Genomic DNA, 17,674 nt, shown 5'->3' with positions numbered 1-17,674 from the left:
GGATGAAGGCCCCAGTTCCTTAACCAGTGTCCTGCCCACCACAGAGCAGCCCAAGTGACCCTTCAGAAAGATGCAGCTGTATTTGAAAGTTGGCCATGGCTCCCACTCCCTGAGAACAACCTCAAGGTCCCTAGCAGGTCCCCTGCCCCCAAGCCCGCAGCAGCTGGCCCTGTCACTCAGCCCCCCGGCTCCATCTCCAACCCCTTCCTTTGCTCCCTTCGCCCCAGCCACTCTGACCGCTCCACGTTCCGAGAGCAGCTGGGAAGCCCGGACCTGCCTCTGAGCACTGTGCACATGGTTCCCTCCCTCTGAAAGTCTTCTTGCATTTTCTCAGGAGTCTCCTCTCTCAGGCCTTCCCTAGGCGTGCAATTTCAACTTGTGCCCTCTTGCCACAGCCCTTGGCATTGATTTCTCCCTATAGTACCCAGCATGATTTTTAATAGATGTATTTATTAATTTGAAAGGTAGAGTTACAGAGAGAGAGGGACAGACAGAGAGAGGGCAAGAGAGATTTTCCATCCACTGGTTCTCTTCCACAAAGGACTACAACAGCCAGGGCTGGGCCAGGCCAAGCCTGGAGCCTGGAATTCCAGCCAGGTCTCCCACGCAAGTACAGGGGCCCAAGCACTTGGGCCATCTTCTGCTGCTTTCCCAGGCACGTGAGCAGCACCCACATGGGATGCTGGTGTTGTATAGGTGGCAGCTTAAACCTCCAGCTCCACCCCTGGCGTCTGTTAATGCATACTCTAACTCATCTACTTACTTTGCTTGTCTATATCCTCACATATTTTCAGTTTATTAGACTAAGCCCAGGGGCCTTGTCCTCAGAAGAGTTGTAATTAGTCAATCTAGAAGGAATGAAGAAATGAGAATCCACCATTAGGCAGCACAGTCACTGCCTTGGAAGGGCCCTATACCTAGTAGGCAGAAGCAGAAACAACCTACGGCATCACCTTCCGAAGGCGGTGGGGGAAGCATGGTAACTTTATAATGGGCAGGCCTGGCAGGAGCCACCCTAACCAGGTGACCACCAGCGGCAGGGAAGTAAAGTGCCTCGGCACCTCAGGTGTGTGGTGTCCTTGCCAAGAATGCAACCTCAGGGCCAGTTCGAGTCCCGGCTGCTCCTCTCCCAATCCAGCTCCCTGCTGATGGCCTGGGAAAGCAGCGGAAGGTGGCCCAAGTGCTTTGTGGGAATCCCAGAGGAAGTTCCTGGTTCCTGACTTCAGCCTGGCCCAGCCCTGGCTATTGCAGCCATTTACGGAGTGAACAACTAGCAGGTGGAATCTCAATCTCTCTCTCTCTCTCTCTCTCTCTCTCTATATATATATATATATATATATCTTTATATATATATATATATATATATATATATATATATATCTTTCTCTCTATCTCTCTATCTATATCTATCTCTAGTGACAAGCCTGGGTGCCATCTTCAGAGCCCTCATCTCCACCATGGCCAGGCCAATCCAGGCACCAGGGCCTGTCAATCTCACTCTCTTGAATCCACTCTCCTCCCCAGGCCACCAGCACGCCCACCACTGTCCGATCTGGATTCCTGATGGAGCCCCTGCTCAGAGAGAGGCAATGCATGACCCTCTCGGGTAAGGGTGTCTTGTGAAGCCGTGCAGTCGCTCACTACCCAACGACAAGGGTGCAGCCGGGGGCGAGGGAAGAGGAACACCGGAGACATGGAAGCCCGGGCCGGGGCAGTTACTTTGAACTTGTCAACAAATGAAAGGGGAAATCCATAAAAGTCCAAAGCCCCCATGTGGCCACGGTGCTCAGTCATTACAGTGAGCGAAAGCGGGTCCTCACACAGGGTTTCAGAGGGAAAATGCCACACCAGCTCCAGTCTGACTCAAAGACCTGGGCATATTTGGGCACTGCTTTTATCTCCCCCTCACTTGTTGTCTCAGGGTAAACACCTGTGATTCATAAGTGCCTGAAGAGTGAATCAGCATTCTCCTGTTCAAACCAGGAGAGCAGGCCACCTCAATCAATCGCCCACAAGGGACTGTTAATCATTACATGAGCACATACACTCAGGCAAGGGACCCATTGCTTTTGTATTTCTTGTCTTTTCTTTCTTTCTTTTTTTATTTTTGATGAAAATTAACAAATCACAAACCTTGACTTCGACCTATTTAGAAAAAGTGTTTTTTTTTTTGTTTTGTTTTGTTTTTTTAACTATTATAAATTGAGTCAACTCGAGGCTGAGAGGGTAGGTTTTTCAGGTGGGGAAGTGCTCCTGCCTTTAGGGTCTTTCTTCAGCCATTAAACCATGGCCCAGGTTTCGAATTCCAACACTTGCTTTTATCATAGTCACACATCCCAGGAAAATGGGAGCTCTCAGCCGCAGATCACCTGGGTGGGTGCGAAGTGACAAGTGCAGAAGTCAGGAGTGCACCTGCTCTGCTGAGAAAGAAACCAAATCATGTCAGACAGCCTCCAGGGCAGCCGTGATGGGGTTTGCTTTTTCTTTTATTCTTTTTTTAAAATTTATTTATTTGTGAGCCAGCATTAGAAATAGAGAGAGGGAGAGACAGAGAGAAAGGTCTTCTGTCCACTGGTTCACATCCCAAATGGCCGCAACAGCTGGGACTAGGCCAATCTAAAGCCAGGAGCCAGGAGCTTCTTCTGGGTCTCCCACATAGGTGCAGGGGCCCAAGGACTTGGGCCATCTTCTACTGCTTTCCCAGGCCATAGCAGAGAGCTGGGTTGGAAGAGGAGCAGCAGGGATACGAACCAGTATCCATAGGGGATGCCAGCGTTGCAGGCGGAAGCTTTCCCTGCTATGCCTCAGCTCCGGCCCAAGTCAGGGAGCTTTCTAAGTGCCCTGAATCAGGTCTTCTAGGCTCAAAACTTGGCTCCGCCCTCTGTGGACATCAGTGGCGCCGCCTCCCCCATGTGTGGAGGTGCTGGACATCAATGGCTTTTTAACATCGCTTCTTCTCTCTTTCCCTCAGGGAGCATCTCTGTTTTTTTTATTATTATTATTATTTTTTATTTTTTTGACAGGCAGAGTAGATAGTGAGAGAGAGAGATAGAGAGAAAGGTCTTCCTTTTTGTTGTTGGTTCACCCTCCAATGGCCGCTACGGCTGGCACATCGCACTGATCCGAAGCCAGGAGCCAGGTGCTTCTCCTGATCTCCCATGTGGGTGCAGGGCCCGAGCACTTGGGCCATCCTCCACTGCCTTCCCGGGCCATAGCAGAGAGCTGGCCTGGAAGAGGGGCAACTGGGATAGAATCCGGTGCCCCAACTGGGACTAGAACCCGATGTGCCGGCGCCACAAGGCAGAGGATTAGCCTGTTAAGCCACGGCGCCAGCCCGCATCTCTGATTTTTAAAACATTGAAAAAGACAGCTAAATGGACAGTCTATCACAAGTACTCTCAGAATCACGGAGCCAGGATGGCCACAGGGCCCAGTTCATGCTAACACGGCCGTCACCAGCACTACGTTTCCCCCTTGGAAGAGAGTCCACTTTACAGGCACCTCCGCAGCATGGGAGCAGGCAGGGTCTTGGATGTTCATCTTTTCTACCAATCTTACCTCCCTAGAGACCGAGACCCAGGGAACACCTGCCGCCCGTGCTTCCTATTCCGGGTGGGGTGGGGTGGGGGGGAAGCGTCCCTCTGCAGCATGGCCTGTGCCGTCTCCTCGGGTAGGTGGGGGAGGCAGGGTGCCCAGTGGATGCCCAACACCATTGCCTCCATGTGGACCTCTCTGTCCTGTGGATCTGGGCTCATCTCGCTTATTTCTGGCAAGGCCTTGCCAAGCGCTGCGTCTTTCCATAAAGCCACAATTACCACGCTTGTGTGGTAGAAACCCTCCTCCCTGGAAAAGGAAGTGCAGGCAGCCGATGTTTGTTTCTCCTGGTCACACAGCCTGTAACTCATAAAAGACAGCCTGAGGCTTTTGCCTTGCCCAGGATCCTCGTGGACTAAGCCAGTCCCAGGGGTTGTCCATCCATTTCTCGGAGAATTTAACATCTTATGAACTGGGTTTTTTTTAACCTTTTATTATTTATTATTTGTTTCTATTTATTAGAAAGCCAGAATGATAGATATCGATGGAGAGAGAGATCTCTCATACTCCAGTTCGCTCCTTGAACGCCACAACAGTGGGAGCTGGGCCAGGCCAAAGCCAGGAGCCGGCAACTCCATCCTGGTCTCCCACGTGGGTGGCAAGCACCCAAGTACGTGAGCCATCCCCTGCTGCCTCCCAGGGTGCACATTAGCAAGAAGCTATCATTGGAAGCAGAGCCAGGACTCAAGCCCAGGCACTGTGACATGGGGTGCAGGGCTCCCAAGCAGCGTCACCACCCCTGTGCCAAACACTTCCCCTGTGAATTATTTAGATGAATGAAGGTATCCATGTCAGATATCAGAGATACACACATAGTAGTAACAGCAATGCCTAAGATATTTATAATTTGCCAGGCACTTTCCGAAGCCCATTAGATATGCTAGTCCTGACAACAATCTTAGAAGGTGGGTGCTATGACTATCTCCCCATTAAACAGGTAAGTAAATTGAGGTCCCCAACTGCTATGCCATGCAGTGGAAAGAATGCAAACAAGCTGGAACACGAACAAGGCCGTGTGGCTGCACAGCCTGTGCGGCAGCCACCCTGCCATATTCTTTTTCCTGAACTTATACGGAGCTGTACGTGCAACATTCCCAACAGAAATGCCCACGAGATCGGCCAAATCTCAGCAGTAAAACACTTGAAGTTCACAGAGGAAGGTACAGTTGCAATATGAGAGGACATTTCACCTCCACTTTACAGCCCCTGTATCGATATCAGCCAGCATCATAAAGCACAGGTGTGTTGGGGTGCCCTATGAAGGCAGGTGGCTGCGTGTGTGCCGTTCACACCTACTTCACCCAGTGTGTCTGAGCACCAGTCCTATCTACTTGGCTGTACAGACTCCCCCATGAGGAGCTGGCACAGAATGAGAAGTGTGAGGGCAGGAGAGCTAAGTGGTGACCCCACCTCCGGACCATGCGCCGGGCCTGCGTGCCGCCTGGGTGACCACCCACCAGACTCACCGGCCCCCGATGTCCCCCTCACTGCCTTTCCCGGTCTTCCAAAAGCACCGACAACCAGCCCTTTCCATCTGCTGCCCCGCGGTGGAAGCTGCCTGCTTGAATCTTACTCATTAACCACACGTAGATAGGGCAGACTGCGATTACAGTGCCAGTGGTTGGGAGCCCAGTATCTCTCTTCTTCCCACGTACCTTACCCTGAGAATTGCTTTGTACTTGCCCACTGCCATGTGGTGGTGTGTCTTTAATAACCATCAATAAAGATAGGCCTGGGAAAATGCGCACACTCACAGCCTCCTCTGAATTCCCCTGATTGCAACAGAGTGGAGTTGTCTGCAGGGGTATGCGGGTGGCGTATAGGCGGTCACCTGGACAGTCCTTGATTCAGCCACCAAAGAAAATCTAGAAAAACACGCTAACCCTCTCAGGGTTCCTTCAGTCACCGATACAAACTATTTCTTAAAGTCCAAGTTCATTCATGCACTTAGTCCCCAAACATTTGGAGGTACCTACTCTCTGAACGTTCTCTTCATGTGGTTCCATCAAACCCCATGAGGGTATTCGTAGCTTCTTTATTAGAGAAGCAGTGGAGACAAAAAATGTGGGAGGTGGGGGATGGTGTTGATATAAACCTATGATGTCATCATAGATGGACAGTGTTTGTGCAGAAGGCAGGGATGGAAGCAATGGTCACAATAGGTGTGCGATTCTGCCTTGCACACAGTAGGTGTTTAAAAATAGTCATTGGACAAAATTAAGTGGCACAGACATAGAAAGTAGATGGATATTCCCCCGGGCACAAGGAGATCAAATACTGGAACCTGAGTACTTGGGTCCCTACGTGACTGTGGGAGCCTTCGGAGATGAAGGCCACAGCTGGATCTGTGCGTGATAAGCACAGCTTGGCTTATCACGCACAGCCAGCAATGCGCAGGGACCTTATCAAGGGCCCTAGCCTCAGGTCGGCGAGGCACGTGGCAGCGTGCTACAGGAAACAGAGCTTGCTCAGATTTCAGCCGAGGCCGGCCCACGGAAGTGCGGTCCCACAAAGGGAGCGACTCTGCTCCCGACTTCACATCATGTGTGCACACTGAGAGGGCCTGGTGGCGGGGGAGGTCCACTGTGCAGAGAGCTGCCCACAGACCTCTCCAGGCCCACCACCCTCAGACAGGCCAAGGAGCAGCATGTAGTGCCCCTGGTCCACTCCCCACCGTCGCCAAGGGCAGAACCAAAGGTCTTGCTAGGGAGAAGCAGCGATGCAGGTTCCAGAACTGGGCCAGGGCCCTCGGGCGCGGGCCTGTTCTTTCCTTCTGAGATCTTCCCAGGAAGCCTTGCAGAGGACATGGAGTGCTGAACCCAGTGCCTCTGTCCCAGCTTGGCAGAGCCCAGGCACTCACCCCTCCATCATTACCCAACGGCCCATCTCCTTGGTAAATACGATTCCTTCCCTTGCTGTCTCTGTCTGGTTTTCCTCCTGCCCCCTCCTAATCCCTTCCCCCAAGGATGTGGCTTCTGAGCTGTGATGTTCTGTGTCAGGTGTCAGACCGCTCCCTTGTCCTGGAGATCTCACTCTGGCCCCTGGCTCTCCCCGAGAAAACAAAGTCGGCTCTCCTGACCCCCAAGCTCCCTACCCTACCTTGTCTGTTTTCCAGGAAGACCATCATCAGTCCACTTCCTGTGCTCCCAACAGCCAAGAGTCCCACACTGGCCACACGAATCCTCTCTCTCTGCCCCTGGGCTCCCCACTGCAGCACTTCCGGTCTAACTGATCTCGGTCAGCAGGTTCCATAGGACAAGGCACTGTAGTGGTCATGAAAGGGCTTTGTCAGCTGTTGAGTTCTGCCAGGAAACGGAACAGGTACCTCCAATAGCAGGAAAGACCTGGAAGTCCCACCCACCCTAGAACCCGCCAGGGTCCTGAGTAGCAGCTGTGGCTGCTGCCTGGGCTGCCTTCTCTTGCTCTCTCTGCCCGACACGTAGAAGGAAAATGCTTTTCTCGGCCGGTGCCGTGGCTCAACAGGTTAATCCTCTGCCAAGCGGCGCCAGCACACTGGGTTCTAGTCCTGGTTGGGGCGCCGGGTTCTGTCCTGGTTGCCCCTCTTCCAGGCCAGCTCTCTGCTATGGCCCAGGAGTGCAGTGGAGGATGGCCCAAGTGCTTGGGCCCTGCACCCCGTGGGAGACCAGGATAGGCACCTGGCTCCTGCCTTTGGATCAGTGCGGTGCACCGGCTGCGGCAGCCATTGGAGGATGAACCAACGGCAAAAGGAAGACCTTTCTCTCTGTCTCTCTCTCTCACTGTCCACTCTGCCTGTCAAAAAAAGAAAGAAAATGCTTTTCTCATGCTCTCGTGCTTCCTAAATGTCCAGTCCGCCTGCACCGTGTCTCTGTGCTGTAACCCCTGCCTGTGTTCCCAGCTAGGCATGGGCTCTGCCATTGAGAGATTGGCATCCATGTAGCCTGGCTTCCGCAGCTGCACCTGTAGGCTCCCCCAGTCTTCCCATCAGCACTCAGGTTAGGAAAACAGGCTGGGGACTACAAGGAAGAAGAGAGGACGTGTGGCCGCCTTGACTGGGAGGCAGGCTGCCTACCATGCAAGGCCCCGGCCAAAGGCTTCCTGTCTCCTGGAACTCAGGAACCACTGAGTTCCCATCTTTTCCAGAGAATCCAGGAGCACATCGAAGAGAGCGCCCCAGCGTGGCAGCCTCTGTGGTCTGCCGGCGTCACTCACCGGCGGGCAGCTCTGCTCCCCAGGGGCACTCTTCATCTGCCGTGGCAGTGTTAGTCCTGTGCTGGAGGTGCCATTCCAAAATCTTATCCTCTTCTACAGGTACAGCGCAGAGAGACCGGTGGTGGGAAAGGTGAGCCGAGTTCTGGCTTTGCTGTTCCCTCTCTGGGGAAGCTGTTGGCAGCTGGGCTTGGTTTCTACATCACTGAACCAGCAGCCCGAGTGAGCCCTTATAGCCCCCCTCCTGGCTTCCCCAGCCCTCACCTCTCTGTAATCTGTGACACAATGCAAGGATGGAAATGATAATTTCTTAAATCAAAAAGAATTTAGTTACTCTGAGAGGCAGATACGTGTGTGTGTGTGTGTGTGTGGAGAGAGAGGAAAAAAAAAGAGACAAAAAGCTCTTATCTGCTGATTTACCCCCCCCACCACCACCACCAAATGCCAGCAACAAACAAGGCTAGACTAGGCTGAAGCTGGGACTTGGGAACTCAGCCCAGGTCTTGCACATCGGTGGCAGGAATCCAACTACTTGAGCCATCGCCTGCTGTCTCCCAGGCTCATCAGCAGGAAGCTAGAACCCTGAGCTGAGCCAGGACTCAAACTCAAGGATCTGGTAGGGAATGATTACAATTTAAAAAGAGGTTGTCTCTATTCATCCCAGGTCATGTTCAAGAGCCAAGTTTTACTTAAAAGCTTTTTTTCTGGCTACCTGCACCTTTTTTACTGTGTTGTGGAGACATTTGGTGTGACGTTAAAGTTTGCGCAGTTTACTGGCAAGCCCAATGGATATACGTGCTGTGTTTGGGGGGCTAGGCTTCACCCCATGAGCTGGGCCTGGCTTCACATGCCCCAGCCTGAGCAAGCCCTGGGGTGCGTAAGCTAGCACCGCGGTGATCCCTTGGGAATGCCCTCCTTCCCCCTGGCTCGGAGGTTAGGGGTCAGGTAAGCATGTGCAGAACCTTCCCACTGCCAGGCCATCCCAGGGCGCCCTGCCCCCACCCCACTGGGAAAGGCTTTCTTGGCAAGCAGCCTCCTTCAGAGCGCATTAGAGAAGTGCACATTCCCTTGGTCTCGCCGGCCGGCTCCGATGGCGTGTTCCAGGAGGGGGAGGGGAGGGGCATTGCGGGCTGCTAGTAACCCATGCGGAAAGTAGCGGCTCTCCGTCCCCAGCCCCCAGCTTGCAGCTCGAGGTCCCAGCTTGGCCAGGAATCAACCCAGCATTTTGTTCCGAAGTGGCGACTTATTTTTATCAAGGATGGAGTGCCGAGCTGCAGTTGTGTCGAATGCCAGCATTCTGGAGAGCTCTTTTCTTCGCAGTCTTGCCTGTCCCTCTCCATCCGTAACCTGGGTGCAGGGCTGTCAAGTGAGGCAGAGCTGAGAAGAAAATGGAAATTCCAGATATCCTTATTAACACGTCTATGTTACATGCAGCCTTTGGGGGTGAGGGCCACAACGCTATCCACTCCACCATAAAAATCCCGAAAACAGCACTGTGGTGGCGGGGGACCCCGAGCTGGCTTCTGCCCTCCCACCCCCCGCACCCCAGCCTTGTGGTGCTGTGGGCCCTGGCACAAGGCTCTTCCCCTCTCTGGGGCTTAGAATACCCAGCAGTAAGAGGAGGTTGCCTGGGTCAACTTTCCTTAACCTTTTTTGGTTACAAAAAGCTTTGCAATTCTGCTGTGAGCTGTGGCCCCTCAGCTCAGGGGAAAAAAAAAGATGCATCTGTTCATTCACCTGAAAAGTGTTTATTAAAATCCTGTTAAATATGCACATCCAGGCACAGCTTGGAATTCCACTGGTGGGGGCAGGGGTCTTGGGAGGCTCCCCAGGGGCTCGCGCAAGAACCCCTAGGTTATAAACGCTGAGATGAGCGCAGAGGGACTCATCGAGAAAGTCCACGAGGGCGATCTATTAAAAGGCCATAAAACTACCAGTCAGGCCGACGCCCGCGGCCGGAAGGAGGCAGCCAGGCAGTCATTATGAAGGTGATCTCCAGCTTCCCGCCCCTTGCCGGTGCCCCCACCCGGCACGCGCAGGCGCAGGCAGACACGCATGCACAGCCCGCCTGGAATGCGCTGCTGCTGGGGCTCAGACGGCAAGGACCTGGCTGCAGCCCTGGCGAGAGCGCGTGCACGCCTCTCCTCTCCTGGGCTTTATTTTTCTCAAGGTCTCTGAAAGGGCTGCGATCAGGTGATACGTGTGGGACGGCTCCCGGTACAGGTGCGGAGCAGGTCCTGGGGGGAGGAGAGAACCCGCCCTGTGTGTACTTACTCCCGGCTCTTTCAATAGCCCTTCCAGGATAGCTGTTGGCAAGGCAGCTACCACGTCTCTGGCAGGCTGCAGGGAATCTGAGTGTGAGAAAGTCAGTCAAGCGGAGGAAAAGGAGGAAAAAAAAAAAAAAAAAGCTTTGCGTCTTCTGGCAAAATACCTTTTTTCTTCTTTGGTTCTTGCTCTGTCCTTTCTGTAGCTTTAAAACAAACCCACAGACCATTCTGATACCTAGGGGGCAAAGGCGAGTCTCACTAGCCATGCAGTTATTTGTTTTATGGCTTTAAAGCTAACAGGTGACGCAATCAGAGGTAGAAACCACCCTCCAAGGCAGGCAGTGGGGGCAGGGAGCACTGGGAGGAGGTGACCCAGGAGCCCCTGGTTGCACTACTGGGGAGGGTTCCTTGTGTGTTGCTGATACCACTGAGGAACAGAGCTGGGACTCCTTCCTGCTGCCTTGGGAGAGCCAAGAGGACGGCTGGAAAGGGATTTCTGCACGCCCAGGTCCCCAAGTCATCTGTTGGCTGGGGGAGCTCACTGCCCTTCGTAAGGGGTGGACACGGTGCCAACTTGGCCCTGCTTTCACGGCTCAGGACGAGGACACCGCAGATCTTCTATGAGCAGATTTGCAAGAAACTTGCTTCTTGAATGGTTATGAAACAGGGGACAGAGAGAGCATACATTTGATTTGATTATTTATTTTTTGCTCCCACACAAGCTCATGGCTGAGTTTTGGTACTTGAGACCTCTGTCCCTGTATCTAAAAACACACGTGAGTGTCTGGGTGACATGTGCCTTCCACCCATCTACTCACTCCTAAAGTGGCAATAAGTGAGCTGTTGGTTAACAGAGCGTGCGGCTACCGCCGGCCCTGCAGTGAGAACCTAACTTGGCCGAATCCCATTCTCCTCTCACGCTCTGGGTGTCAACTCCTGGAGGGACAACAGAATCAGACGGAAAAGGCTCTTGGACTGGAAGGGACATGGTGGCACGAGGGACTGGTCAGCCAGGGCCCAACAGCGGACAGCTGCCCACGTCTGCGTGGAGCCTGGTGGAGGAAGCAGGGGTTTCGAAAGGCTGGGGTGGGGGCAGGGGCTGCAAAGGGTTAACCTGCTTCCCTGGGAAGGGTTCAGCTCCTTGGAAGAATCTGGGTCAGTGTACTTGTGCAGTTTTTTAAAAAGTCAGCCGCTGCGTAGAAGCATTTTAAGAAGCTTGCAGAGTTGACGGGAGGCAGGCAGAGAGCAGGCCAGCCAGCTTCCCAGGCTCACCGCCGCTCACCAGGCGAATTTCAGACACACAGGAAAACCCCACTTTTTGCAAAAGCAACAGACAATACTCTGTCATCACTTCTCCATCTGTTCACAGTAAAACAGAAAAGTCCTACCCTATGGGCCCAAGTTGCTGGTCAACAAAGGAGGTATCGTTCATCATTTCTTCAGCACATGATAGGGCACAGCCCACTCTGCAGTGCGTTCAGAAAACACAAAAAGTCCCAGAGAGCAGGGCAAGGGGCAGGAATGAGTAAATCCAGCCTGCAATGAGGTAAGCGTTTGGCTGCAGACTTGAGGGCTCTCCTGCAAGGTGGAAATGAGGCTTAGAAGATTAAATAGAGCCAGAGCCACAAGGATGCCTTAGTCAGATGCCAGGTGGAAGGGGCGACGGGAACACTGCAGTACAGGGTACCCCCAGGGCGGGGTGCAGGCAATGCCTAGGTCAGCTGGAGCCGGCTAGCCAGGTGCTTCCCAGGGAGTGGCCGTCTACACCTGCCACCCTGGAACCTTCTGGTCTGGCCTCCGTGTTCCTGCACACTCTTACCAGAGCCATCTTCCTGAAGGGCAGGCACCCTGCCGCCTCTTTGCCTCAAGCACATTTCCCTGGCTCCCCACTGTCTGAAGCTACAGGCCCCCGGCAAGGCTTTTAAGGGTCTTGGGGCACGGTGTCCACACACTCTGGGCTGCAGGCCACGGTCCCTGAGTAAGGCCTGAGAGGTGCTGGTCTCCTCCTCAGCCCCATGACACAGCACATTTCCAATGCGGCAGGCAGGCCTCCCTGTTTTTCAAGGGATAGGCCACCTCCTCCAGGAAGTTTTCCAAGATGCTCTAATTTACAAGTAATTTAACTCTCAAACCGCCACAACATTCTGCCTCCATCTAGAAATCAAACCGTGTCTGCAGGACTGGGGCCTCCCAGAGGACTCCACAGGGAAATCCACAAATGTCAGCTGAACTCACAAGCCTTATCTGTCCCGGGGTTGGGAGCTTCCTGCGGGCTGTACCCTCTGACTCTCCTGTAACACCCCCTCGCTCGGCCCTGCACCTTGCAGACCAGCTCCAGCCTTGCGGCTGTCCCTACAGGTGTGGTCTGTCCTGCAAGGCCCCAAAAGGGGACCGCAGGGTCAGGGAGCAGAACCTCAGGGTGTGCCCGCCTCCGCCGCTCACAGCCACCTCCGTGCACACTGGCACTGCCTCCCTCGTCGCGGTAATCCAGGGCTTAGCACAGTGTCTGGCACTGCGCGCGCAATCCCTACTGAACGCGAGGGGCTCGCCCAAGGTCAGCGGAGTCAGGAGCCGCCGAGCCGCACCAGGGGCGGATCTGGGGGAATCATTGACAACCTTATCTCCGCGGGGAGCTCGGGGGGGAAGGAAGGAATGAAGTGTCAGAGAAGTGTGTGCCAGGCCTCCCGGACGCGCGAAGGGCGGGGGAGGGGGCGAGGGGGGCCGACATCAGAGGCGGCGCTGGGCTCCCAGGCCGCCCCGAGCCGCAGGCCGAACTCCTGGCGGCCGTGGGGTGGGGACACGGGGCCAGGCAGACTCCGGAGGCGGCGGCCGGCCTGCCGGGGCCGTGCGCGCCGCCCGCCCTGCCCGCGCGGCAAATCCCCCAGGGAGGCCGCCGCCAGAGCCCTGGCGCTCCCGGCCCGGCGCCCGCCACGTGGCACCCGGCGGCGGCGGCGGCGGCTCCTCCCGGCGCGCGGCCCGGCCAGCCGGCAGCACGCAGCCGCCCGCGCCGCCCTCCTCTTCCCGGCCGCCCGCCGGCGGCCTCCCGGGCGCGGAGAGGGGGAGCTGCCCAGCCGCCCGGGACCCGGGGAAGGGGCGGGCCGCACGAAGCCGCCCTAACCGCAGCCGCCGAGCGGAGGCAGGAGGCTGACCCGGCCGCTTCCTCACTGCGGTCAGGCATCTCGTGACCGCGGCGGGCGCCGGGGGCCCCGCGGGAGAGGGCGGGCGGGCGGGGGCGAGGCGCGAGCCAGGTGCCCCCCCGCCCCCACCCCGGGGCTGCGGCGAGGGAAGTCTGGGGCCGAGTTAAAGCCCCGAACCCGAAAAGCAGGGGGGGGGAGGGCTGGAACCGTGCCCCACTCTCCACCCTAGGGCGTGCGCTCCCCGCCCGGAAGGGCTGACCTTGGCCGGGGGAGGGGCGGGGGAGGGTAAGCGCCGGGGCTGGGCTCTCCGCCCGCCGCCCCCTCGGATTCCTGGCCCGGCGGGGCCCGGGGAGGGGGCCCCGGACACACACACACCCCACACGCAGCGCGCGCCAATGAGCCCGGGCCAGGCGCAGGGGGCGGGGTTTTCCCAGGCTCGAGCACAGCAGCTGCTATTTACCTTCTTGGCTTCTCCCGGGGACCAGGAACCGGCCCCCGCTCCCGGCCGCCCGCCGCCGCCTCCCGCCTCCCTGCCCCCGGGGCGCGCGCACACACACTCACACACGCACGCACACACACATCCTCCCGGCCCGGCCGCAGCCGCGGCGGCAATAAAACATCCTGGCACGTGCTCCGGCTCCAGGCGCGCCCTCGCCGGCCGGCTGATGTCAAACTGCAGCTCGGCTGGTGCAGCTCTTAAAGGGCCCGCGAGGGGAGAGGCAGCCTCGCCGCCCGCCTGCCTCGAGGTGCCGCCGCGCCGAGGGCCCGCGGGCGGAAAGGGAGAGGGTGCGGAGGAGCGCGCGCGCGTCCCGGAGCGGCGTTGCCATCAAAGCGCCCCTTGTTCGTTTGTCATTGGCGATTCCATTTCCTTTCTACCCAGTTGGAAATTTTTCTGATTGTTTCCTGGGGCAGCGTGGGGGTCCAGGGCCCCCGACACCAGCAGAAGGAAAGAGGGTCGGGGTGGTGACGGTGGGGGGCGTCCAAGAACCACCTTGCCCTGAGAATCCTGCAAATGAGAGGTGCAAGGTAATTTTAATTTTCCTTGTGGTGCATGCAAAAAGGAATTTGAGGGTGGGTGGGGTTATTTTTCTGCATTATCTACTTTTCACTCTCCTCAGTATACAGAAGCTCGGAGGGAAATCACTTAAATGTTTGGGGAACTCACACCCTTGCACGCTTATGCCTCTTTTAATCACTGATCATGTCTCTCTCTCTTTTGTTTTGTTTTTTTTTTTTTTTTTTTTGGTCTATACCTTTCTGAAAATATATTTCAAATGAACTTCTTATTACAGTCAAAGCAGTTCTGTGACACACAGGAAAGAGAACAAAGAGCAAAGACATTGGCCCCTTAAAGAAAGAAACTAGTCTAAAACTAAAGCGGAAAAATCCTCTCGAAAGCAAAGCCCAGCGGGGAGAGTAGCAAAGGGTTAAAATTCCTTTGATTGACGTTGTAGCCTCCGGTGCCCTGGGCTCAGGCGCGCGCCATTGGCCGCCAGACCTTGTGCCTGGCGGCCAATGGGGGGGCGCGGTCCACGAGCGGTGCCGCGTGTCTCCTCCTCCCATTGGCTGAAAGTTACTGTGGGAAAGAAAGTTTGGGAAGTTTCACACGAGCCGTTCGCGTGCAGTCCCAGATATATATAGAGGCCGCCAGGGCCTGGGGATCACACAGGATCCGGAGCTGGTGCTGATAACAGCGGAATCCCCCGTCTACCTCTCTCCTTGGTCCTGGAATAGCGCTACCGATCACCCAGTAGCTGCAAAATAGAATAATAAACCCTCGGCACTTGCTCAGTAGTTTTGTGAAAGTCTCAAGGAAAAGGGACATTAAAAAAAATTATTTTTGGGTGAAGGTCTCCAAAAATAAAATTCTCTAGGGATTTAAAAAAAAAAAAAAAAGGAAGGAAAATGCCAGCTGATATAATGGAGAAAAATTCCTCGTCCCCGGTGGCTGCTACCCCAGCCAGTGTCAACACGACACCGGATAAACCAAAGACAGCCTCTGAGCACAGGAAGGTAAGCGCAGTGCCTGTATCTCTAGCCCCAGGAACAAGGTCGGGGGTGGGGGCTCCTTTCCCTCCGGAAACCCCGGGGTGAAGCGGCAGATCCCGGGGGAACTCAGAGTTCTTTCTGATTTCTTTGCAGTCTTCAAAGCCAATCATGGAGAAAAGACGAAGAGCGAGAATAAATGAAAGCCTGAGCCAGCTGAAAACTCTGATTTTGGATGCTCTTAAGAAAGATGTAAGTGGGGGAGAATTCTGCGGTTTTATTATTATTATTATTATTTTATCAAGAAGTGCGAAGTACTGTTTGGGAGCCTCCGGGAACGAAATCCCCCTTGCCTGCGAGGCGAGGATCCTAGCTTAGCCCGGCAGTGCTGCCTCCTCGCCGGGGCCCGCGGCCGGGAAGGCGGGGGGCGGGAGGGCCCCAGCGATCCGAGGCAGCTGACGGGGGCGGCGGGGGTCTCACTGCCCTGCTTTGCCCTCTGTTGTGCAGAGCTCGCGGCATTCCAAGCTGGAGAAGGCCGATATCCTGGAGATGACCGTGAAGCACCTCCGGAACCTGCAGCGCGCGCAGATGACCGGTGAGGGCGCGGTGAGGGCGGCTCGCGCGTCCCCCTCGGCGGGCGGCCCTCGCACCCGGCGGTGATTCCTTCCAGACTTCCGCCCGCGGTTGTGAGCGGCATTGAGCTACATTTTACTGCCTTGGCTCACGCTCGCGTTCCCACGGTCTGGGTCTTATTTATAGCCGCAACTCCAAGTTGTTACTGTTCCGGAAAGGGAGGGAGAGAGGTGGTAGCCGCGAGGGTGGCGGGCGGCTTGGCTGCGGGGGAAGCGGGCTGGGGCGAAAGGACTGGGAGCCGTGGCGGTTTGGAGCTGTGTGCAGCCTGGGGGTGGACGAGGGGGGGGTCATCTGGTTTAGCGCACTGCTCCCCTCCCCCACTCCAGAAGGGGAAACCGGCACGAGTGGTGGATTGAGGGTGGGGGCCCAGTCCCAAGGTCACAGCGCGCGCGGGGCTGGGCCTGAGAGCAGTTTAAATGGAGCGACAGGGAATGGGAAGGCGGTGTCTCGGCTCGGATCGCCACGCTGGGGTGGCGGTGGCGGTGGCGGCGGCGGCTGGTTCCTTTAGAGCCAACCCCCTCCGCCCCTCCCCGCGCCCCAGCCGCAGGCGGTCCGGCGGGCGCGTGGTCAGGGAGGCGCGCCGCAGGGACCTCCCAGGGCGGGAGGCAATGGCCCTGGGGCCAGGGCCGTTCGGTGACCCGTCTGCCTCCTTCTGGCCTACAGCCGCGCTGAGCACAGACCCGAGCGTGCTGGGGAAATACCGCGCCGGCTTCAGCGAGTGCATGAACGAGGTGACCCGCTTCCTGTCCACGTGCGAGGGCGTTAACACCGAGGTGCGCACCCGGTTGCTCGGCCACCTGGCCAACTGCATGACCCAGATCAACGCCATGACCTACCCCGGGCAGCCGCACCCCGCCTTGCAGGCGCCGCCGCCGCCCCCGCCTGGCCCCGGCGGCCCCCAGCACGCGCCGTTCGCGCCGCCGCCGCTCGTGCCCATCCCCGGGGGCGCGGCGCCCCCTCCCGGCGGCGCCCCCTGCAAGCTGGGCAGCCAGGCTGGAGAGGCGGCGAAGGTGTTCGGCGGCTTCCAGGTGGTGCCTGCTCCGGACGGCCAGTTTGCCTTCCTCATCCCCAACGGGGCCTTCGCGCACAGCGGCCCGGTCATCCCTGTGTACACCAGCAACAGTGGGACCTCAGTAGGTCCCAACGCCGTGTCGCCTTCCAGCGGGCCCTCGCTCACGGCCGACTCCATGTGGAGGCCGTGGCGGAACTGAGGGGTTCGGGACACCTCTCTGTCCAGACTGCCCTACCCGCTTCTCCACTCTGCGGACATTAAACAGGAACTTGGATACTGGGAGCGAAGAGAACTTTTCTGTGATTGATTTCAGTGGTTACCTTGTTTTTGTTTTTAATTTCTAAAAGTTACTTTTTTGTAGAAGAGCTGTATTAAGTGACTGACCATGCACTATATTTGTATATATTTTATATGTTCATATTGGATTGCGCCTTTGTATTATAAAAGTAAAGATGACATTTCGTTTTTTACACGAGATTTCTTTTTTATGTGATGCCAAAGATGTTTGAAACTGCTCTTAAAATATCTTCCTTTGGGGAAGTTTGAGAAAATATAATAAAAGAAAAAGAGTGAAGGTGTTTATGTGTGGGGACTGATTATTTCAGAATATGTAAAAAGAGGCTCACGGAATTTGAATTACATGTAATCTGGGAATTTAGGAATTGGCTCTATTGTTATTAAAAGAACAGCATTTTTAAAAATCCACCCAGCCTTTCACCCACACCCGCATCAACTACAAAGACCAAATCCCACTTAATTTACAAGCTCTCCTTTGATTCGGCTTCCCTAATAAATTTGGGTGCAAACCTCCTGCAAGATTTCAGAGTTGGCAGTGGGCTGAGCCATACAGCCCTCAT

General features: G+C 55.9%; 1 protein-coding gene and 1 long non-coding RNA gene across 2 annotated transcripts; one reads left to right on the top strand and one right to left on the bottom strand.

Annotated features, from left to right (window-relative positions):
• Positions 1-8,365: 8,365 nt before the first annotated feature.
• LOC133748507 (uncharacterized) lies at positions 8,366-13,690 on the bottom strand. The gene is made up of 4 exons (XR_009864462.1): positions 13,647-13,690; positions 10,214-10,284; positions 10,057-10,133; positions 8,366-9,159 (listed from the first exon to the last, which is right to left on the bottom strand). It is a non-coding gene; the product is annotated as an uncharacterized LOC133748507 (long non-coding RNA).
• A 368-nt stretch (positions 13,691-14,058) lies between these two features.
• Positions 14,059-17,395, top strand: HES1 (hes family bHLH transcription factor 1). The gene is made up of 5 exons (XM_062177338.1): positions 14,059-14,212; positions 14,479-15,199; positions 15,329-15,424; positions 15,680-15,767; positions 16,469-17,395. The coding sequence occupies exons 2-5, from the start codon at positions 15,092-15,094 to the stop codon at positions 17,014-17,016; spliced, it is 840 nt and encodes a 279-aa protein (XP_062033322.1). The 5' UTR covers positions 14,059-14,212; positions 14,479-15,091; the 3' UTR covers positions 17,017-17,395.
• The last annotated feature ends 279 nt before the right edge of the window (positions 17,396-17,674 follow it).

Source organism: Lepus europaeus, chromosome 2, assembly GCF_033115175.1.
Source record: "Lepus europaeus isolate LE1 chromosome 2, mLepTim1.pri, whole genome shotgun sequence".
NCBI classification, from domain to species: Eukaryota; Metazoa; Chordata; class Mammalia; order Lagomorpha; family Leporidae; genus Lepus; species Lepus europaeus.
The sequence above is the reverse complement of the archived record's forward strand: the minus strand, read 5'-3'. Positions and strand labels throughout refer to the sequence as shown.